The 23,953-nt window shown below is 40.8% G+C and overlaps 1 protein-coding gene across 2 annotated transcripts; it reads left to right on the forward strand.

Moving 5' to 3' along the window:
* The first annotated feature begins 7,134 nt into the window (after window positions 1-7,134).
* Window positions 7,135-12,121, forward strand: LOC100285445 (uncharacterized). 2 transcript variants are annotated; one of them, XM_020553213.1, is made up of 7 exons: window positions 7,135-7,593; window positions 8,363-8,625; window positions 8,705-8,873; window positions 8,976-9,065; window positions 9,712-9,738; window positions 9,861-10,153; window positions 11,491-12,121. In XM_020553213.1, the coding sequence occupies exons 1-7, from the start codon at window positions 7,359-7,361 to the stop codon at window positions 11,713-11,715; spliced, it is 1,302 nt and encodes a 433-aa protein (XP_020408802.1). In that variant the 5' UTR covers window positions 7,135-7,358; the 3' UTR covers window positions 11,716-12,121.
* The last annotated feature ends 11,832 nt before the right edge of the window (window positions 12,122-23,953 follow it).

Consider the following 23,953-nt stretch of genomic DNA (forward strand, 5'->3'; position numbering starts at 1 on the left):
ATTTTTTTGTTGCAATTTGGATGTAAATATGCAGGAACATCAATGTTTAATTTTTTTTAATGTAATGAGGTTGCAATTCATCTCACCTGTATGCTCCCACTGCATGCATTCGCATTTATACACGCCTGCTGCTTTGTCAGCCACCACCTTGAATGCGTGTTGTGCCCAGCAAAATGTCCCATCGCCTTTCTCATGTTTCACCAAGTAACCGCATTCCACTCCCGGATCAGGCTCTATCACAAAAGCTGTGCTGTTAATATATTCCCTCTTGTATTCATTATACACAGCCCTGGTGTACACCCTGCTGAGTTGCTCATCAAATCTTGATTTGCAGGCTCTGACAACTTCAGTCTGCATCAATACCAGCAGTTGCAATCACATCAGACAACAGTTGCAATTACACCAGACAGCAGTTGTAATCATTGTTTGGTTAACAGATTTTTGGGCATAGTTATATAGAAGTTGTAATCACACCAGACCATCAGTTGCAATTACACCAGACAGCAGTTGTAATCATTGTTTGTTTAACAAAATTCCCCAGAGTTATTTAGTGCTTGCATCCACACCACACCAGCAGTTGCAATTACAACACACCAGCAGTTGCAATTACAACACACCAGCAGTTGCAATCATTTTGTTTACATTTTTTAACAGATATTTGGGTAGAATTATACAGTAGTTGCAATCACACCTAATGTGGGGTTGCAATCACACCACACCAGCAGTTGGAATCATTTATGTTTAACAGTTTTTTTACAATCAGACCAAAAAAATCAGGGGTGTGGGCAAATACCTGTGAGTAGTGTGACTCCCCAGCATCCATGTGGTCTGTGTGCTGAATCGAGTCAAGCACCCTCTTTGCAAATATATGCAGGCTTGTCACATTGTTAACATAACCATCTTTCAAAACCCTGTTTTGGCTCTCAGATCTCTGGGTGGAAGTCATTCGCCCACAGTACATGCCTTTGAAATATGTTGCTATCCATCTCTTCCTTTTCTGCCACAATGCAACAATTGCAGGGTGTTCTCTTATGCCACATTCATCCACCAGCTTATTCCACTCCACCTCAAATTGTGTGGGCCCCAGAGGATAGTTTATCAGGGACTGCAGTTTCTCCTTTAGATTATTATCATTGTGCATTTTGTACAGCTCCTCGAGCTCGTAATCCCATGTTCTGGTTATGTGCCATCGGCAATTTCGGTGTTGTGTCTTGTTAAACACAATCCTTATTACTTCCTTCATCGTTGCATCTTCATCTGTGTGTCAAAAAAAATCAGCAAAAAAACCCCAATAGGTTTGCAATCAAGCAGTTTAAAATATTGCAATCATCTTCAAAGATACAGTTGCAACAACACAGCAGTAATTATGTGACAATTATTTTTTTGTAGCCAAAGCATACCTGTAAGAATCACAAAAGGCTGCTGACCACCCATGCAACTTTTAAAGGTCTCAAAAAGCCACCTGAATGTGTCTATTGTTTCATCCCGAAGAAGTGCTTGGCCAAAGGACACATTTTTCAAATTATTGCTGCAACCCACAAACATGGCCAACGACATATGCTTGTTGTTAGTCTTGTGTGTTGTGTCAAATGTGACTACATCCCCAAAATCCTTGTATTCTGCACGCTGACTTGCATGACACCAAAAAATGCTCCGAAGCACATTTGTTTTTGGTTCAAAATCCACATCCTAGTAAAAGTATTCATTGTGTTCTTTGCACTCCCTGAAAAATTGGAACAGTTTATCCATGTCCCCGTCCCTCTCCTCCCTTGCTTGCTCAGCTTTCTTGTACCATAAAAGAAAAAACAAGTAAATATGTTGTTGTCAATATATCGCACAAAGATATGATGTCAGTTTTTTTATGACCTACTTGTTATGGACATCTTTCTCTGTGAACGGCCAGTTTTGACGGCCTCCAAATAATTTTGACATTACATTCATTGTTGCTTGTGTTGGCACACCACTCTTTGACATGATTGCAAACAGGTCATCCAACGCTGCCTCCCTCTGCTTATGAGAATGCATATATCTCACCATCCTTGGTGAGGGTTCAAGTTTGTGATTGTGTGCTTCCTGAACATGATGAAAATACCAAATATTGCGCTTCTTGTCCTCCTTCACCTTCACATAAGCAGGGCAACCAATTCTCATCGATGTCTTATTTGTCATAGGTTCCTCATTCTCTTGACCTGGCTTCAGAAACCCCTCACGGTTGCAAACCCAGTGTCTGGTTTCTTTACTAGTCCTTTTTGTCCTGACACTAAAACCAGCCAACTTTGCATAGTCAAGGTAAAAGAGGTAGGCTTCTTCCTTTGTATCAAATGTTTGCTGCACCCTGGGGACAAACACATCAAGTATGTTTGCATCCTGCAGAACAACACATAATCATGAGTTTTGCAATTAGAGGATACCCCTAGTTGCAATCAACAAGCAACAAACGTTGCAACTGGAGCACAAACACACCATGCAATGGTAATCAGTGAGTAAAAACAGAGACTCAAGTTTGCAATTAGAGGATACCCCTAGTTGCAATCAGCAAGCAACAAACGTTGCAACTGGAGCACAAACACACCATGCAATTGTAATTAGTGAGTAAAAACAGAGACTCAAGTTTGCAATTAGAGGATACACCTAGTTGCAATCAGCAAGCAACAAACGTTGCAACTGGAGCACAAACACACCATGCAATGGTAATCAGTGAGTAAAAACAGAGACTCAAGTTTGCAATTAGAGGATACACCTAGTTGCAATCAGCAAGCAACAAACGTTGCAACTGGAGCACAAACACACCATGCAATGGTAATCAGTGAGTAAAATCAGAGACTCAAGTTTGCAATTTGAGGATACACATAGTTGCAATCAGCAAGCAACAAACGTTGCAACTGGAGCACAAACACACCATGCAATGGTAATCAGTGAGTAAAAACAGAGACTCAAGTTTGCAATTTGAGGATACACATAGTTGCAATCAGCAAGCAACAAACGTTGCAATAGAAAATCAACAAACCACGCAGTTGCAATCATTAATTGCAACCAATATTGAACAAACGACGATGGAGCAACAATTTTTGATTGTTTTTTTCTTACCGGATGGAACAGCTGGGTTGCATCAGGAGTGACCAGCGATCCAGGTGGAATTGAAGGCGGTGGCGTCAGCAACGTCTTGTGATGCAAGGGATCACCTGATCCGCCGCGTACACCCGCTCCCGTTGTCGCAATCGGAGACGGCAATATCGGATCAGCATCTCCAGCCACAACAATCGCCAAGGAATTAGGGGAGGAGCATCGAGGCGATTCAAGGTGCGGCAGCGACAGTGGGGCCATGGATCTAGGGTTAGAGGATCTGAGGAAGGAGGAGACGGTGGCGGCGCGGTGACAGGGAGGCGCTCGGAGGCTGCGGGGGAGAGGGTGGCGCGGGGTCAGGGAGGCGCGCGGCGGCGGGTGGCAGGGATGCGCGGGGACAGGACGGCCGAGGGCGCGCTGAGGCTTGATCGGGGTGTATTTATATATTACGCCTGGGTGCATTCAATATAGAGAATGCATCCAGGTGCATTTTAGTGCTGTCGTGTATATATATATATATATATATATATATATATATATATATATATATATATATATATATATATATATACACACTAGGTCAGTACCCGTGCGTTGCAACGGGAACATATAATACCATGATAACTTATATACAAAATGTGTCTTATATTGTTATAAGAAAATATTTCATAATCCATTTGTGATCCTAGCCATACATAAATTTTGTTATTTTAATTTAGTTGTTTCACTACTACATTGCAACCATCAGTATCATGCAGACTTCGATATATGTCATGATTTGCATGGTCTCATTATTGGAGAGCACGTGCCACACCTGCCAGTAGAAGTTCCGTCGTACATCGTTAGTCATCAGGCACGCACCACCATACACGCTTGCTTAAACAAAAAATGCAAGTGTGTGTTTGCGAAGAGAATTAAAGGCAGGCCGGCACAAAAGGTACCCCGACGATGGCGAGTGGTCATTGTTGTCGGTCCACCTCTGCTCACCTCCGGTGTCGAGATGACGCCACAATCCTTGATATAATAGTCGTCGAACGCGCGCGATATGGTGAGTACCGATCACTCTTGGCTGGGCTGCCAAATGAAGTGCACCCCGGGCTCATCAGCGAGGTAGTACACCTGGTCGTTGCACCACCGGATGTGCTACTCCTCTACATACATCTTGTTCGAGGACACTCACACAACAACAACAATGGTCATCATTCCAGCGCACAAGAATTCATGGTCGGTCAGTAGCGACTTACGTGGCAGGTTAGGCTTCAGGTGGATGATGAGCTAGACGGCGTGATGGCGTCGTCGTAGGTTGCGATGCCCAAAACAACCCGAGAGTTGTCGACATTGGCGACGACCATGAGGTCCCCATGTTTGACGATGGACAGCGCGGTGCAGCCGTTCTGGACCACGTCCAAGCGGCGGCTGCGCCGGAGCTTGCCGTATACAGCGGCGCATGGGCCGTGTAGGACTGCTTCCAGAGTTCGAACTGACAGTCGCCAAGTTTCTTCTCGTCGTCGGTGAGCGACGCCAACGCGAGCGCCTCGTGCTAGTGGTGTTTGTTCGGGGTTTCCAAGTAAGAAACATGGATTCATCTTTGACATTGGTTTATGAAAATGATTTATAAGTTAGATCCATGGAAAAATATTATGGAGAATAAATGTTACACATGCAAAAAAAAGTATTTAAGTTGAAAACATTATTCAAACAAAAGAAATTGCATGCAAGGCTCTTCTTTAAATACTACTCCCTCAATCCAAAAATATAATTTAATAATCTCAGTGATACTTATCTACTACTACACATTGTGCAAGGGTAGCAGGTGAGCTTCGGGAGAGATGTATTATATGTTTTTACTATAATAAATGTAGACATAAACACATATGTGGTGTAGTGGTAGCTACAAACATATTTATTTGAAAGGTCGCGGGTTTGAATCCCCTTGGAGCCTGTTTTTTTAATTTAATTTTAGCTAGACGTGAGATGCACGTGAGAATGAGAATAGACTTTGTGGGAAAACGGTATGGGGCAGCCTATATATATATTATATATATATATATATATATATATATATATATATATGCCACAAATAGTGCTTAACACTACGGTTTAGATTCCTGTAGCATCCTTTGGATTGCGAGGAATGTTCATATGAAATATGAAGGAAACTTCCCCTTCAACTCCATAGGAAACTAGAGGAAAAATGAGTCCACTTATTAGAAAACTCATAAAAAAACCATGTGCACGAGGAATTAGGCACACAATGTTCTAATAAGACCTGCTAGCTTCTAGTCAATGGAGTAGAATGGAATAAAATAGGTTGATTGAGAAAGCCGTATATTTTTTCTCATAAAATTCCTTTTAACATTCTTGTGTTTCTGCTTTGCCCATCCAAACGCCTAGATATACAAAATTCCTATACTTCTTATTTCTTTGTTTTGCACCTACATTCCTGTTATATTTCTATGTTTTTTCATCTCTTTATTTCATCTATTCCTATCAATCTATCATATTCATGTAATTTTCCTATTATTCCGTTTTTTTATATTGGGTTCGAAAGCGAACCTCAGAATGAACCTAGATGGAAGATCAAGTTCATGGGTCCCAACCAGTGATTTGCCGGTCGAATAAATCGCTGTAGGATAGATAAATGGCACGCCTAGGTTAATGCCTCACGTTAAGCTCATTGTCAGCTCAAGGCTGCAAACACTTGTACAAGAGATAAGAGAACCAGTCACGATTCACGAAACAAGCTAAAGGAACTTTTGTGAACCGAGGTTCTTTTGTGCCTTTGTGGTGTGCCCATACGGATTCGAATTGTCCAACCTAGCGTGGGTCCTTGTTCTAGCTAATTATGATTATCTTTCGATGTCAGTGATTTGCTTTTTGATACCAGGCACCTGTGGTATCTTTAATTTCCTTATCTGCTCGTCTAGACTTCTGAAAGCGCTCACGATTCACGATAAGACGTGGTAACATATGTTCGTAAAAAATGTGCATTCCTTCTATTTCTTATTTTTTACTGTCGTTCATATTTCTCGGCATCAATAATTAAAGGATGTTTGGGTTCTTTAGTCACCCCTTAAACTTTAAAACTAATTAAATTTTAGTCCTAAAATTTCTATTTGGAAGGTCTCGTTCAGTTATACCGTTTGGTAGTTTAGAGACTACAGACTAAAAGTGACTAAAATTAGTAATTTAGGTAGCTTTGATTGAATACATATAAAAATGTTGATATTTATAATATATAATTAGTATTACCATGTTCTTCTCCTGGAATTACCTATGTTGAAAACAGTAGGCTTGTTTCGTTTTTAGTTATAAGGGTATGTTAACTTCTGAGTATAGATGGCCAAATGGGCCGTGCCTAACGGGTTGGCCCGAAGCACGGTCCGTTTAATAGTGCCGGGTCCGATCCGACACGAGAACCGTGCCGTGCTTGGACCGCTGTCTCGGCACGCAGTGCCGGCCCGGCCCGACACAATTATATATTTTTTATTTTATAAAACAAAGTATATATATATTTACATTTTATATTAGCTATTTACAACAAACACACTCAAGTTATACTGCTTAGTGTCCTTTAGTTAGTGTTTTTTTCTCCCTTGTAGAGGGAGGTCGCAGGTTCAAATCCTCACTCAAACACATTTTTTTTGCTATTTTCTTCAATTAATGGGAGAACATGATACCAGGCCGCCGTGCCGTGCCTGAGCTGCGGCCGGCCAGGCACGGCCCGATTATCCGTCGGGTCTGACGGGCCCGTGCCGGGCCGGGCCGCCCGTTTGGGCACCTCTACTTCTGAGTGTGAACTTTACCCTTAGCAGGCTGGGTGGTTTAGTTCGTTGCTTTCTCTAGTTCAATCGAACTCATGTATTTCCGTTATTCTATAATAGAAATAAGGTTTTCCCCTATGAAAGTAATATTATTAAATGTATCGTTGATATTATTTCTTATTAAGTTAAAAATATAAATATAAATATTATAGAGACATTTAGAGGAGTTTCTGATTGAAAAAAGTAAAACAAAAATAACAAAGCGCATGCTGCAGGCTGGGCCTACTCGCAGAACTCTTCCTGACCCGAACCAGTCCAACTTGAGGCACCGAACACAGAGCGCGAAACTCCACGGCTCCGAGTCTCCGACCATTCTCGCCCCCGGCTCTTTCCTTCTTCCCGTGTCATCGTCAAACCGCCGCTTTCCAATTCCAGGCCATCAAGACGTAGCAGCTCCCCTTGCGTCTGCGCACGCCACCGAAGGATCCTCGCCGCGCGTGCAGTGCGATCCGAGGGGAGGGGTCCAAGGCCATGATGAAGAGCGTCAGCGGCACCGGCTCGGCCGGGAGCCGGAGCGATCCGGGCGGCAGCGGCGAGCTGTCCCGCTTCTCCGTCGCCACCACGGCGTCGTCCGCCTCGCAGCCTTCCGCGAACGGTGGCGCGCGCGGGATCTCCTTCCTCGACGCCTTCCGGTCCTGCTTCGTGCCCCCGGAGGCGCGCTCGCCGGAGAACTCCATGTCCGACGAATCCCACCCTTCCCACCAACGTACGTAGGCAAACGCACCTTTCTCCGCCCATTTTCCCGCTTTCAGTCCAAGATGGCGTGCGCGCGCGCGTGTTTTTTTTTCTTTTTGCCAAAAAAAAGCTTTTTATGCTCGATTTGGAGACTAGATACTGTGCACTAATTCGGAAAAGTGCCCTTGTACAATGAACAGTTTTGAGATATTTTCTCCAGTTATTAGCAATACTAGTGTCTAATTAGTGCTCCCTGTTTTGTTTGCAGAAGATTTAGCTTTGATCTTAGTTTATGCAGTGCAGCTCTGCTGCAACAATAACATTTGTCTCCTGTCGTCCTGATGAGTTTTACTGTATACCGGACGTGTGCGACACTTCGCCTGTCTGACCTTTATGGTTCATTTATTTGTTTGTTTGCGTTCCATCTGTCACCATGTGGCCCTGCCCCAGCCCAATACGAGCCGCCATACTATATGCAAACCCCTAGTCCCCTACCACAATACGGATTTGTTAACGTCCTCTATGATTGAAGGAGAATTCCAAAACCTGTAAAGAATGAGGTACGGATTTGTTAATGTTCCCTCTCATCTATGAAGAATTCTAAAACCTGTAATGGTGAACTGTGACCTTCTCCGTTAATTCTTTCGAAGTCGTGACGCAATTAAAGATAAGTTATCATTGAATCGGTGCTGTTGAATTCATTGGACAATACACGTAAACGTGTTTTAACAATTTTTGCAGCACGTGTTATCGATATGTTTTCTGGCATGCTCAGGGCCTTACCTCTGTTAAATTTGCAGTCTCGCAGTCTTTGAGCTCACAAGGTTCTAACAGTGGGAGCGTGTTTGGGAGCAAGCGATCGATTAAAGGAATGTATAGTCCCATGCACAAGAGTTCTTTAGATAGGGAGATCCCTGGCAGCACAAAATTCTCCTTGCCGCAGATCCAGAAAGCAACAAAGAACTTCTCGCCGAACTTCAAGATTGGGCAGGGTGGTTCTGGGACTGTATACAAGGGTCAGCTTGCTGATGGTACTCTTGTCGCTGTCAAACGTGCCAAGAAGGTTTTTCCTTCTATTCTTATGACCTTTTTATGTAAACTAGTTCTTGGTACAAGACTATATGAGTTTCCATTGTTTCCAGAATGTTTATGACAAGCATATGGGTCGTGAGTTCTGGAACGAGATTGAGACATTGCAACGCATTGAGCACCTGAATTTGGTTAGGTTTCATGGGTACCTGGAGTTTGGTGGCGAGCAGTTGATTATTGTGGAGTATGTTCCCAATGGGAATCTTCGAGAGCACCTCGACTGTAAGAATGCCATGGTCCTGTCAATTTCACTTTATGCATTAGAAGTGCAAAGGCATGTAGCCCTGTACGAACTGTATCTTACATGAGGATAGCTATATGCAGGTATAAATGGTAAAATATTGGAATTCTCACTGAGATTGGAAATTGCAATTGATGTGGCTCATGCTATTACATATCTTCATACCTATTCAGGTAAATATTCTTTCAGCTGCATTTTGTTGCTAATTTTCCATATTAATTGTTCCTTTTGTTCATGGTGGTAATGTTTCATGAATAATCTTTGACATTCTAGTATTTACCTGTTAACCAGAAGAATATGTTTCAAATCTGCATACTTCAACTCTTCCTTTTCATGAAAATATATTTCAAATTTGCATACTTCAATTATTCATTTTGTTTATTTCTGAAACGATATGGCATAATTCATCGTTAAATCAAGTTATCATATGTTATGCTTGTCTACTTTTGCTGTAATTAGTAGAGATGATACGATTGAAACCAGCATTAGATATTCCAGGAACAGCTGTTGCAAGAATGATCAGCACCTAAAAAATATTCAAGATTATAAGTTTTAGTCCTAGTGCGAAAGCTGTCAATATTTAATTGAGATGTCTCTTCGATTATTTTACATGGCATCAATCTGTAGGGAATTATTGTGTATTTCATGATAGATCCTCCATTGCATAACCTGTAAATGGCACAGGATGAACCTCTCCACAAATTTGCGACAAGCTTTTACCCAGGCCATTAATTAGAAGAAACTGTCTAAGTTAAATTTTGGTTAGATGTAAGAGTCTTTGCTACATGTCTTGAAATCTTGGATACTATGAACTTGTAGGGTTTGACCTTCAGATGTATATTAAAGGTAATTTTTGTTGCTTAGCTTTACTTTCATATGAAGAAATGTGACTGTCAAAAATCATCTGTAGACATATAGCACCCGGATCATTAGCAATTAATACCGTCTCATTTGTTTCATCAATGTAGATCATCCAGTCATCCACAGAGACATCAAATCCTCAAACATTCTTCTAATGAACAATTGTCGAGCCAAGGTTGCTGACTTTGGATTCGCCAAACTGGCTCCAACTGATTCTAGTCATATATCTACTCAAGTCAAAGGAACAGCAGGCTATCTCGATCCAGAATATCTCAGAACATACCAGCTCAATGAGAAGAGTGATGTCTACTCCTTTGGAGTCCTTCTGGTGGAGTTGGTTACTGGGAGGCGCCCTATAGAGCCAAAAAAGGCAATCATTGAGCGTGTTACCACAAAATGGGTAAGTTTATGTCACTCCAGACATAATACTTAGGGGGTGTTTCCGTGTTCGGTTCATTTAGGGGCTGTTTTGTTTAGGGTGACTAAACTTTAGTCACTTTGTCACTAAAGAAGCAAACGATATGACTAAAAGCCCTTAACTAAGGCCCTGTTTGGTTCATTTAGTCATCCGACTAAAGTTTAGTGACTAAATTTTAATCACTAAAATGGAGAAACTAAAAATTAGTCCCTAGAAACCAAACCCTCCCTAAAAGCGACTAAAGTGGCATTTTTACTGCATGTACATGCCCTCTCTTCTTCCTTGTGCCCTATTAAATATGGGTAATACAGTCTTTATGTAAAGTAATTAATGCTTTTTAGTCAGGTTTAGTCACTGAAACCAAACAAGATACTTTAGTGCCGTTAAAGTTTAGTCAAGTGACTAAAGAAAGCAAACAATGCCTTAGACCATGTTTGAATGCTATAGAGCTAATAGTTAGCTGCTAAATTATTTGAAGACATACAAACAGTTTAACTAATGATTCAACTATTAGCTATTTTTGTTAAATTAGCTACTAGCTAGCTAATTCTACTACCAATTTTTAGTTGCATTCAAACACCCCACCCTCCTAAACTTTAGGGACTAGGGACTAAACTTTACTCCCTAAAAATCCTATTTGGAAAACCTATTTTAGTCTCCCTGTTTGGTATTTTAGGGACTAAGTGACTAAATTTTAGTCACTAAAGTTTATGAGGTGGGAACCAAACACCCCCTTATTATTTGCATCACCATTGGTTCCCATAACCTGGTGAAATAGAAACACTCATGTTGTCATTAGAAAATAAACTTTTTTCCTTTTACGGGCAAGAACAAAAAAAATTATATATTCAATCTTAATGTGTTTCATACATGCCACACTGAATGTCTTAGGGGAGTTTGAATGCAATAGAGCTAATAGTTAGTAAGCTAAAATTAGCTGGAGACATCAAACATATTAGCTAATAGTTTAACTATTAGCTATTTTTCGTAAATTATTTAATAGTTAGCTAGTTAATTTCACTAGCAATTTTTTAGGTAACTAAGTGGTTGTTTGAATGAACTAGAGCTAAAAGTTAGTTGTCTAAAAAGTTGCTAGTAAAATTAGCTAGCTAACAAATATCTAGCTAACTATTAGCTAGTTTGCTAAAAACAGCTAATAGTTAAAACATTAGCTATACTGTTTGGATGTATGCAACTAATTTTAGCAGCTAAATATTAGGTCTAGTGCATTCAAACACTTCATAACTGTTAGCTCTAGTACATTCAAACACCCCTTAATGTGTTTCGTTCATGCCCTAATATACTACGCGTGTTTACAGGCAATGGAAAAATTTGTGGAGGGCAATGCTATCCAAACACTAGATCCGAATCTGGAAGCGACCGATGCGATCAATCTAGCGGTCGAGAAGCTGTATGAGCTGGCTCTGCAATGCTTAGCCCCAACTAAGAGGAACCGACCGAGCATGAAGCGGTGCGCAGAGATTCTGTGGAGCATCCGTAAAGATTACAGGGAGTTGGTTGTACCCACCTCTGCCATGAACTGAAGCAGGTCGTCTGGAGCAGTCAAGTGAACAAAAAGATGTATCATTCCAGTTTGCCTCTCTTGATTCGCTTCAAAGATTGGTGGTTGAAATCATCCGATTGCTGGGATTCTTTCAGTTACCGCAAGTGGTCGTGAACAGGACTGATGGCCTTCCTAGATGCTGTGTTTGTGCTAGAAACCAGAAAAGTCCCTGTGTGAAAGTGTTGCTGAGTAAACATGTACGAGTATATATCAGATATCTAATGGTGTGTATATCTTGTAGGTTCTCTTATACAGGTAAGTGCATCACGCATGAAGAAATCTAGTTGTTTCCATTGCATCTTTTTTTTTGTTGTTGTTGTCTATGATGAACAATATTCAGCGTATGATTAGCAAGCAACACTCAGGAGCTGTACTTGTGCTCTTCCTTTCCTGGCGTCCAATCTGTGCCTTATCCCGGCACGGGGGTGCAGAGGTCACTGCTGTAGTAATCTGGACGGAGAGCCAGACTGGAGCTGCCTTCTTGGCAGGCAGCTCCGTCACCTCTTTATCCTGTAGCAAAATCGTCCGTGCATTGACGTGACTATTTTATGTCCAAATATGGTTCTTTTAAATTGTCACTCGATGTTTTTATGCTTCGGTGTCACGTTTTTGACAACTAAAGAAGGAATATACTCGGCCGAAAAAGGTCCGACTTCCTGTCGCTCTGTCTATCCCTCATACATCATCACATCTTGCCTCCACTCCGTTTCATTAAGGTCTCGTTTGTTTCCTTTTATTTTAAAAAATTTAAATCTTACTAATAAAATATAGTATTTTTTAGAATATAAAATTCTACCATTTTTTAAAGTTATCATATAAGCATATCTATGGAAATTAATTCTATATATTACATACTATTTTTCTGATATACAACTTATAACACGCTTTTCTACTTGCTTCACTATAACATAAATGTAATATATAACTATCTCTCACATGATTTAGAATAATATATAAATATATAAATTTAATTAGTTTTATCTAAATTATAACTATTAAAATGGAACTCAATTCTAACGAAATAAACGGGGAGCTAAGGGAATATCTCACTGCCCTTCTTCCTCCTCTCATCCCCCCAACCAAAAAAAAACTGGGCTGCGGTGATCAAATTCAAGTGACCAGAAGCTGTATACAGATTCTATTTACGTTTCTGGTGCAGCGCAGAGCTTAATGACGCCATTAACATGTGATTAGTATTCTACTTCTATGTATCTCACGCAGAATGGCTTTACGCAGATAAGTAAACATCGACCCTTAATCAGAATGCAACCAACCGCGTGCAGGATGTCACGGGCTCAACTGTACAAGAGCCAAACTGTACAAGAGCCAAACTGCATCGCACGGAACGACAGTGACAAGATGACTGGATTTGAGAGGCGACCGTACGTGACAAAGGATTCTCCCTAGAGGACGCATGGTTAGCCTGTTCGTCTGCTTTTAATCCGTATCGGTTTCTACTAAGTGTTTTTATCTCTATAAATTACAGTTGTAATAGTTCAAACTGTTGACTTTAATTCAAACCGAACAAACAATATCAATATGCTTCAAATACGATATAAAATGAAATTGCCGCCTATTATTACATCACCCAAACTGGACGGTCATCGCTTTTTACATAAGGAAGCTTCGACAAACATTCTCCAAGGCATCACCGAAAGATTGGACCAAAATTCAAGTGCATGAAACGGCGCCTGAAATAGTACCGCGGTAACCTGCTGAAGCATCACGAAAGATAAGCAAAAAAAAAAGATCGACCAAAATTCATTACTGTCCGCAAATGCGGATACCAAATAGCTCATCACTTTGCAGCACAGCAACCATTGTCAACCCTCTGATAGGATAGCAACGAAAAACGAACTTTCACTTCTCACTTGAAAAACAAACTCAATCAAGGCAAAAAAAACATGCACCCTCCGCAACCATCTTCATACTCGAAAATCAATTGTGCCAGCTTAAATCCATACTTGAAAAGCAATTGTGTCAGCTTAATTTTCAGCTTTTTCACATAAGCAGAAGATGTGTCAAACAGTCATCTTATCAGTTCAGCTACTTCTAGGAATAAACTAAAAGCAGACAACAAGCAGAAGCTGTTTTTCACCAGCTTCTCATATAAGCTGTTTTTCTAACAAACAGCAGTTGTGTCAAACAAGACCTCGGCAGTACATCTTAACGCTATGGATTCGCATCAATCAAGAAATTAACTAGGGCCATCAGGATTTGAAGGCAATAGATCACCTCAACCAAATACCGATACTTAAGAATAACAGCCTATGTTTACTTGTGATTGTTAGACTGCATACTGTGTTAGCCTGTTAATTCCTACACCCAACCAATACAATTGATTATGGTTCCTCCAATATGTCCTCTCCCTAGCCAGTGGCCACCGGCCTCCCCGTGGCAGCCGGCGCGCCTTCTCCCTCCTTCCCTCCTCTTCCTAGCCAATCGTGGGCTGAAATTGTTGGAGCAGCACCCATTACTTCCCTAGGGGCAGCCACCACCAGCCCCACCACCGGTCGAGGCCCCTCGCTCTGCTCCGCTGTCCCCTGATAACCCCCTTGGTGATCCCCTTGGCTCATCCTCAAATTTATATGGAGGATGGAGCCTCTACAAGCGATACGATCACCTGATCAGTCCCATTCTCGTCCTTCCACAACGTCCATAACCTCGTCCTCGAGGAGAACACGAAGGGGCTTAGCCTCGCTCCGACACAGCCATTGTGTTCTTCAACTCCAGCTCTAGTGGCAGCCTGCGCGTATGTTTCCCCTCCACGCCCGCTTTGAGGGGTGGGGTTTGTCCTCTTGCCCGCCTATCTCTCTGACGTCCGAGGCACCACGTCCTCCTGCTGTACGCGACCCTAGTGGGGGCGCCAGCTCTGGCTCTAGTGTAGACGATGGTCGTCGACAAGCAGGGGCGGGCCCAGGATTTAGAGGCTAGGTATTCAAAATTTTAGTAGAGCACATTTTTTTGATAGACTAAATTCTAGCCTAGTAGCCTTTAAACATATACAATTAATTATATTATCATATAGAAGTTGTTTCATTGCATATAAAATATATAACACATAAATGAGCATACACTTTATATAACTAGTAAACTAGATCATAATTTAAGCAACAAATAATGAGCCATAAGATGATATTGTTCAACACTCAACATACTAGCAAGCTGATTAGGGTTGTGCTAAGTCGTCGTTGCATGCGTGGGCAGCCGTACGCCCGTACCGCAGCCCCCTGTTCTCGGACGTCCATGCAGAGCTTCAGCATGCTAACAGATAAAGGGTGATTGCCTATTGTGCTGCTTGATGGGCCTCACAGTAGGGAAATGAAAAACGTCGGTGAAAAACAAAGTTTTGGCCAAATAGCTATAAAACAATGTTATTTTATGTTTTTATAATATTTCTACGTGTATATATATGCATACATAAATTTTCTTTGCCAAAAATAATGGGTATTCAATTGAATACCTTTGCTCTAACTTGGGCCCGCCCCTATCGACAAGGTGGTGTGATGGTGAAGGTGGCAAGGGGGGCGCTTTGTGGTTATCTCTCTACATCTTGTGGACCGATTGTATCTCCATGTCGCTCGACTCATTTATGAGTTGTCCACCACCGCGCCCACCACAACCCAGTCGACTCCCCAAACGATGCCCACCTTTGGCGGCTAGAGGTATCCCCTCAGACCACCTCCCTCGACTCCTCCGGCATCACTCTAGCTGCTGCTCCTACTACTGCCATGACACTTGGTCCCCTCCTAGACCTTGTGGATTGGTGGGTAGGATTAGCAGTCACTTCTTAACTCGTTTAGCACGATGACCCTGATTCCTCCTGCCCTCACCGACTAGGTGTCCAACTCCATTGCCTCCTACCAAACCACTAACCACTGAACATCGGTATACATTCTTCTTCCCATCCTGCTCACCCATCTCATCCTTCCTCTTATCATTGTCAGCAATGGGGACATTCTCCTGGTCACCTCATTAGGTGACTCAATCATTCATGGTCCTTTTTATCTCTGCATTATTCTTGTCGTATCAACATTATTCAAAATCTTTTATCTGTTTGTCAGTAATAAATCTTGTTCTATGGAGTTTTACCATTTTGGCTTGTCCGTGAAGGATCTTTCTACCTTAAGCCTCCTCGCCTGACGTGATAGCTTTAGGCCCTTGTACACCCTACAGCCTCCATCTTCCACTACTCCACCCATTTTGCATCACCACCTTCATCCCCGCCACACACTGACTACTTTACATCTAGCACTTGGCATCGTCGACTTGGTCATCCTAGCCCAAACGTGTTGTCCAAGTTGTGTAGTAGTTCGATCACACCTCTTATACTAGTGTCACTCTTGAGCATCTATGTGATGGCTGTCAGCTAGGTTGTCATGTTAGACTTTCCTTCCCTAGGTCCTCCTCTCAGATTGTGTATGTTTTTGATCTCATACATTATGATTCAATGGTTTAAAGTTGAGCGACTAGTCGAGAAGTCAATGTAGAGGTGATAGTCGACCAGAGCGACTTTGCTCGACTCGTCGACTAGTCATGACTAGTTGTAGCATTTTGAGTCGAGCAACTTATTTGGACCTAGGTATAAAAATGTGAGCCCACCCAACCATCTCAACCCTAGTAGGTAGGATGCTAATGGACAAGTTTCCTACCTTATTTTGGACACCTTGTGCTACCCACTACTTGGATCTAATGCTGGAGGTTATTAGGAAGATAAATGAGTTTAGTGGTTGCATTGCTAAAGCAAAGAAGATAACCAGATTTATCTATGGACATGGAAGGATTTAAGACTTGATGAGGACCAAGACAAATGGTAGAGATCTTGTTAGGCTGAAATGGTATAGATCAGCAATGGCTAAAATGCGGCCTGCCATGGACCATGCAAAAAAGAGCATCAAGCAAGCTTTAGAACACATAGCGATTAATGGATGAAGTAATTTATATTGCTGGTAAGAGGTGGGACAATCATATGAATACCAATTTGTATGGGGCATGGACTGTATTTTAATACAAACAAGTTCTTTGAAATCAGAGAGAACAATATGAGACTTGCTACAAGACTGTTCAATATTTAATGATGTATTGTAGAAGATGGAGACTGATGAAAATATACTAAATGAGGTGTTTTTTAGTGTTTCAACGTGTTTTTAGTATTAGCATATATAGAAAATTATAAAAATATAATCGTCGATTTATATTCGACTAGTCACGACTAGTCTGTCCTAGTCACGACTAGTCTACTAGTCAGTAGTTGCACGACTCGACTTCTCGACTAAAAAACATTGCTATGATTTATGGACATTCTCTGTTCTTAGTGTTTTGGGCTATAAGTATTACTTGGTGATACTCGATGATTGTTCTCACTATTCATGGACTTTTCTCTTACGCTTGAACTCTGATACTTTTACTAATTACCACTTACCACACTTTCACGCTTCTTCGCTTGGGTCTCCATTGGTCGCACCATTAAGGTCATCCAGTGTGACAGCGGCCGAGAGTCCGATAACTCCTCTCGTGCTTTCTTCCTCTCCCATGGTGTGAGCTACCAACGTCCTACTCGTACACCTCTCCCTAGAACAAGGCTAAGCGTATAATTCATACCACTAATAACATCATGTGCTCATTGTTGTTCCAGGCGCCAGCTCCTGCTTGGTATTGGGCTAAAAATCTTCATACCACCACCTACCTGCTTAACTGCCTCCCTACCAAGGCGATCAGTGCTCCCACATCCGGCTTTGTCCTCTTTGAGACCACTCTATCCTAAGACCAACTTCACATCTTTGGATGTGCGTGTTAGTGTGTTACCCAACTCTATCTGCTACAACCCCACAAGATGTCACCTTGCTCCTCCTGCTATGTCTTCCTCGGGTACTCCCCTGATCACAAGGGATCCAGTGTCTTGACTTCATCACCCATTGTTTGTTGATCTCCCGCCACGTTCTTTGACGAGATGGACTTTCCCTTCTCATCTCCCTCTAGCTCTGCCATCGAGTTAGACTTCCTTCTTGAGATTGACCATGTAGCGCCCTTGAAAGTCGCCTAGAGGGGGGGTGGATAGGCGAAACCTGAAAATTAAAACTTTATCCCCCAACTAGATCCTTTGATTAGTGGTTAGAACAAGATGAACAATTATCGGAGTATAAAAACTAAGTTCTTGCTGGTAAAGAGTATAGCTTTCAAATAAAGCGGAAGTGATAAATCAATACAACTAATAATTCTATGATAACAAAGCAAGAAAGCTTAGATGAAAAAGAGCACTAACTCAAGTTCTTTTCTTGCGGAGTGTTGCTTCACTTAAATGAGATTTTAACTTGAAGCAACACCAAATGATATGAGCAAAGAATAGTGCAAGAGAACTTAGAGTAAGGGAAAGCAAACAAATCACAAGCAAAAGCACAATGAACACGGGTGATTTGTTTTACCGAGGTTCGGCCCTCGAAGGCCTAGTCCCCGTTGAGGAGTCCACTTAAGGACGGGTCTTTTTCAACCCTTTCCCTCTCTCCCGATCACACAAGGATCGGCGAGCTCTTCTTCTTCTCAAGGATCACTCTCGATCCCACAAGGACCACCACAATCTTTGGTGTCTCTTGCTAGCTTTTACAAGCCTCCAACACTTTGGAGGAAGTTTGAATGGGAGTCAAAACTCCACGCGCAAATGAACACAAAGATGAAGCACACACTATCTCTCAATGAATCTCACAAGGCACTAGGGCTAAACTCAATTGAGTAGCTCTCAATTGCTCGCTCTCTCTTTTGTGGCACTTGTGTTGGTTGTAGTGGGCTAGATCTTGTGTATAGGATGTATCAATGAATATATGTGGTTGGGAGGGCTTGAGTATGTCAACTAGATGACTTGGAATGTTGCTTGGACTCCCACTCCTTGAAGTGGCCGGTTGGGGTGGTATTTATAGCCACCATCCAAAAACTAGCCGTTGATGAAGTCTGCTGGCGATGGGCGCACCGGACAGTCCGGTGCACACCGGACATGTCCGGTGCCCCAACCACGTCATCCTATCCGTTGGGGTTGGAGCTGGTCGACCGTTGGAGGCTTTGTCCTCATGTGGCACCGGACAGTCCGGTGCACACCGGACAGTCCGGTGCCTCTCTGATCCTCTGCTCTGACTCCTGCCGCGTGTACTGTTCTGCACTGTTTACTGTCAGAGTCGACCGTTGGGCACAGATGACCGTTGCTCCGCTGGCACACCGGACAGTCCGGTGCACACCGGACAGTCCGGTGAATTTTAGCGGAGCAGTCTTCGTGAAATCCCGAGGCTGCCGAGTTCCTGAGGCCGCGTTCCGTTGGAGCACCGGACACTGTCCGGTGTACACCGGACAGTCCGGTGAATTATAGCGCGCCGGCCCCAGACTTTCCCGAAGGTGGCGAGTTTGAGTCTGAGTTCCCTGGTGCACCGGACAGGTACTGTTCACTGTCCGGTGGCACACCGGACAGTCCGGTGCGCCAGACCAGGGGTGCCTTCGGTTGCCCCTTTGCTCCTTTCTTTTGACTTTTGTCTTGTTCTTTTTATTGGTTTTATGTTGAGTCTTGGGCACCTGTAGAACATATAATCTAGAGCAAACTAATTAGTCCAATTGTTTGTGTTGGACATTCAATCACCAAAATCATTTAGGAAAAGGTTTAAAGCCTATTTCCCTTTCAATCTCCCCCTTTTTGGTGATTGATGCCAACACAAACCAAAGCAGAAATATAAGAGCATAATTGAACTAGTTTGCCTACGGTAAGTGCAAAGATTGCTTGGAATTTAAACCAATATTGATTTCATAAGATATGCATGAATGGTTCTTTCTTATTTAGTATTTTGGACCACGATTGCACCACATGTTTTGTTTTTGCAAATTCTTTTTGTAAATCCATTTCAAAGATCTTTTGCAAATAGTCAAGGGTAAATGAATAAGAGTTTGTAAAGCATTTTCAAGATTTGAAATATTCTCCCCCTGTTTCAAATGCTTTTCCTTTGACTTAACAAAACTCCCCCTAAAAGAGATCCACCTCTTAGTGTTCAAGAGGGTTTTGATATACCATTTTTGAAATACTACTTTTTCCCTTTTTTTTTGAACATAATAGGATACCAAATGATAAATACTTTTGGAAAGCACTAAGTTTTTGAATTTGGTGGTGGTGGTGCGGTCCTTTTGCTTTGGGCTCATTTCTCCCCCTTTTTGGCATGAATCGCCAAAAACGGAATCATTAGAGCCCTTGAAGTGCTATCTTCCCCTTTGGGCATAAATAAATGAGTTAAGATTATACTAAAGGCGAGGTTCGGTCTTTTAGCTTTGGGCTCTTACTCTCTTCCAGAGACGAAGTCCTTTTCTTTGATGCTCATTTCTCCCCCAAAGAATAGAGAGTTGCTTGGAGTGATGGCGAAGTATGATTTACGGAGTGGAAGCCTTTGTTTTCGCCGAAGACTCCATTTCCCTTTCAATCTACGACTTAGCATAGTAATATACTTGGAAACATATTAGTCGTAGTCATGGTACGGGAATAATAGGATATATGCATTTGTACCAAAATGAAAGAGATATGATCAAGAGATATGTCAATTAAGTATGATCATAGTTCTATATAATATAGATTTCTCCCCCTAAATATGTGCCTTGAGAGGAATACATATTTTGGCCTTAAATGCCAAGTGCACATAATTAGGTTAATGAGAACAAGTCTATATCATAGAGAAAGTGAAGTGCATTGTGTCATAGTATATGAGTGATGCTCAAGACAGTTTATGCACTTATGAAAGCATGTTGCAGATATTTTAAGCATTTTCCTTTAAGGATTTCAAAGAGACTTAAGGACCATCCACCTTTGGAACAAAGGCAGCTTATCCTCGTTACAAGGTTAAGCTTTAAGCTCTTTGACAATAGAATCACTTCATCTAGTTTTAGCAAAGATGCAATAATGCATGAGTGAAATTTTAAGAGGTTAAACTAGGTATGAAGCAGGGATAAAATGCATGGACATGCTTTCTCTTCCTTTTATGCAAGATATGCAAAGAGTGTATATAAGAGGAAGATTTTAGGTACATATGTAAATGATAGGAATAAGTTTTACCCATTTTGTACCTTTACTTGTAGACGCTCTCTTCATTGTGCTTTTGTCCTTAGTCTTGTTTGCTTAAGACCTATGCTCAATGACAATGTGTGGAAATACTTTGCACAAGAGAGAGTTCTACAACTAGTGATCTTTTTCAAGTTATTGTTAGCATATATCAAATGGATCACAAGTTGCATAAATGAATCATGAATTCTCCTTTTTCCTTAGTGCATATCAAGATAGATGTCAATTAAAATTATCAATTGAGATCAAATTGAAATTACATGAGGCACTAAGAAACATAAGTGATACTCGAAGTTGTTTAATGATCAACCAATATGCGATCAAGAGAGCAACAAGGACATTAAACTTTCAATCAAGCTTAAAAGTAGGAGAATCCAATAAGCAAGCTACTTTAGAAATGAAAGCAACAATCTTTGATAAAAGCGACATTATTTTAACAAGTTGGATTGATGTGAAGAAGCATACTATATGAGAAACATTATTCTCATGCAAGAGACTATATGAAATTATTAAGATAAAGCAATAGTCTCAACATAATCAAAATATAAGAATGGACTCCCCCTAAAGATATGCATCAGGTAGTTGAAAGAATTGATTTCGATGCATTCACTTTTAAGGACATAAAGGGGGAAGCATTATACATTTTGATCAAGGCTCATAAATTTTGCAACAAATAACTTAAGCTTTGTATTCTCACAATGAAAAAGATTTAGAATGCTTACAACTACACCATTGATTGTTGTGAAGACCTTATTGTCCAAGTAGGTGTTGTTGTTCTTGATGTTCTTCCTTTTTCATTTGAGTGTCCTCCCTTTGTAGTTGTCTCTTTTTCCTTCCAAACTTATTGAAAATACTTGAGAGAGATGTCAATAGCGCAAGGGAGTGTATGATGAAAGATGATTGCTTTAGATGATTAGCATACATAATTCATCATCCACAAGTCACACAGACATGAAGTAAAATCCTTAACATTAGTGCATTTCATTTGAGAAATATGAGAGAGCACCTTTTAAGCTTTTTAATAATCATTGGAGATTTTACTTTATCATATTGAATTTAGTTAATCATTACTTGGAAGTAAAACAATATGATAACATATATATAGATATCGCAAAGGCATTAAATAGATTCTAATGGACATGAGCATTAAGAAAATGATATTTGAAAGCACACTTAGTTAATTTCGGTCCAATAGCGAATCTATTCCTCACAAGGGTAGAATATGATAATTTAGATTAAATACCCATTGAGATGGGAACCAAACTTAAGAGAATGAGTTCCCATACCTTTGCTTTTACCTTTCTTCCTTTGGGTGAAGATCAACCCATGAGGCTTGTGCACTTTCTTTCTTGTAGATTTTCATAATTTGAACTTAAGAGAAATGTTAGTAGCAACACAAGCACTAGTTTCCTTTTAGTAATCATTTTGATAGGGAATGAAAAGGTGAATTACTAAAGCATGGAAACTTTATAATATGAACTAGATTATTCCATGAAGTATGCCTAGTTTTAACTCATAAAACAAGCATGGTTAAATTCTTGAGACTTAAGGGAATAAATCTAATTCATGACATGGAGAGCGATAAATGTAGAAGAATCATATCCAATTAAGCAATAAGAGATACAACATGAATTATTGGATAGAATTTCCTAGACATGATGAGATACGCATTTCCATAGAGAAACTTATTCTCTACAAGTGAGACTACTTAAATTACTTTAGATAAAAACATCAGTCTCACTTTTCTAGTTATAGAGAGAACTTTCCTTTTATAAGTGTCCTAAGTATTTGAATTCCTTACATGACACCTTATTCTTTTAAGAACATGAAATATCTCTCTATATCTAGAACATGGCAATAATAATTAATGTAAAAACATGCCATGAAAAATTGCAACAATTTAAAACATGTAGATTGTCATAATATAGAATTGATAAATACACAATCTACCATATGAAAGGAATTTCTTCAAAGAATGATGACATAATTTTAAAACATCCTTAAGTGCTTTCTATTTCTATGTGACTACACAAGACACATGACAAATTAAGATAATTGCACTTAAGAATATAAATGTTACCATCCTTTGACTTTCCTCCATGTTGTAGGCTTTGAAATTCCGCACATGATAATTCTTTAATTCCTACAACATCAATATCTTCCCCGAGATGATATGGGTTTTGAATAACATATTGAAACAACCTTGGGTCAATCTTGAATATGTAGATCATTTGAAGATTGATAGCTTGAGTTGATAAGAATTGAATTAACTTCCTCAAACACCCCAAAGGTTCATATCATCTCCTTCTCCTACAAATCTTGTCAAGCACATTTTGGTACCCATCGCTTGATGGGTCCGTTAAGGTTAGTAAACAAAGATCTAGGAACCCAAGTGTCCTTTGTGCTAGCGCTTGGTAAACTTGTTACCTTTCTAGCACAAGTTGCAATTTTGGGTTGCCTAGTTACATGAAAATTAATTGACAAGCTAGGAGTGGAATTGTTACCAATGGGACAATCCTTGCATTGATGTCCCTTTCTTCGGCATGTGTAGCATAGGCGTTTTTCAAGTTTTGAAGTTTTCTTCTTTCCTTGCTTGTTGCCTGCTACATGGTTAGTAAAAACTTTCTTTTCTAACCCTATGCCTTTTTGTTTTAAATGGGGACAAGATCTAAGCAAGTGTCCTTTCTTAGAGCATTTAAAACAAAGTCTATCATCCTTGTTAATAATCAAGCCATTAATATAGGGACATGACCTAATCAAGTGCCCCATTTCAAAGCATTCACTACACCTCTTAATGTGAAGTGTGGCTTGATCATTACCTTGGATGTTACCTTTTGTGGAGGCGTGGTTGAGGCTTTTGGAGGAGGTGTTGAATTTCATTTTTTGTTTCCTCCTCATGGCAATCCTCAAATCCTTGACATTTTCTTCAAGGGATGTAGTGCATGCCACGGTTGTTCCCGTCTCAAGCTTCTTCACCATGTGATCACGGTTATCTTGAGAAGGTTGGGCAATGCATTTCCCTTTTAGTTGTGTCAAGCTCTTCTTTAGCCTCTCATTTTCTTCTTTGAGCTTTTGATATGAATCATCATTTGTTCCTGCAAATTCTAGCTCAAAGGAAGATTTGCTTGTTGACAAACAACAAGCA

The sequence above is a fragment of the Zea mays genome, chromosome 1 (assembly GCF_902167145.1).
Source record: "Zea mays cultivar B73 chromosome 1, Zm-B73-REFERENCE-NAM-5.0, whole genome shotgun sequence".
In the NCBI taxonomy this organism is placed as follows: domain Eukaryota; kingdom Viridiplantae; phylum Streptophyta; class Magnoliopsida; order Poales; family Poaceae; genus Zea; species Zea mays.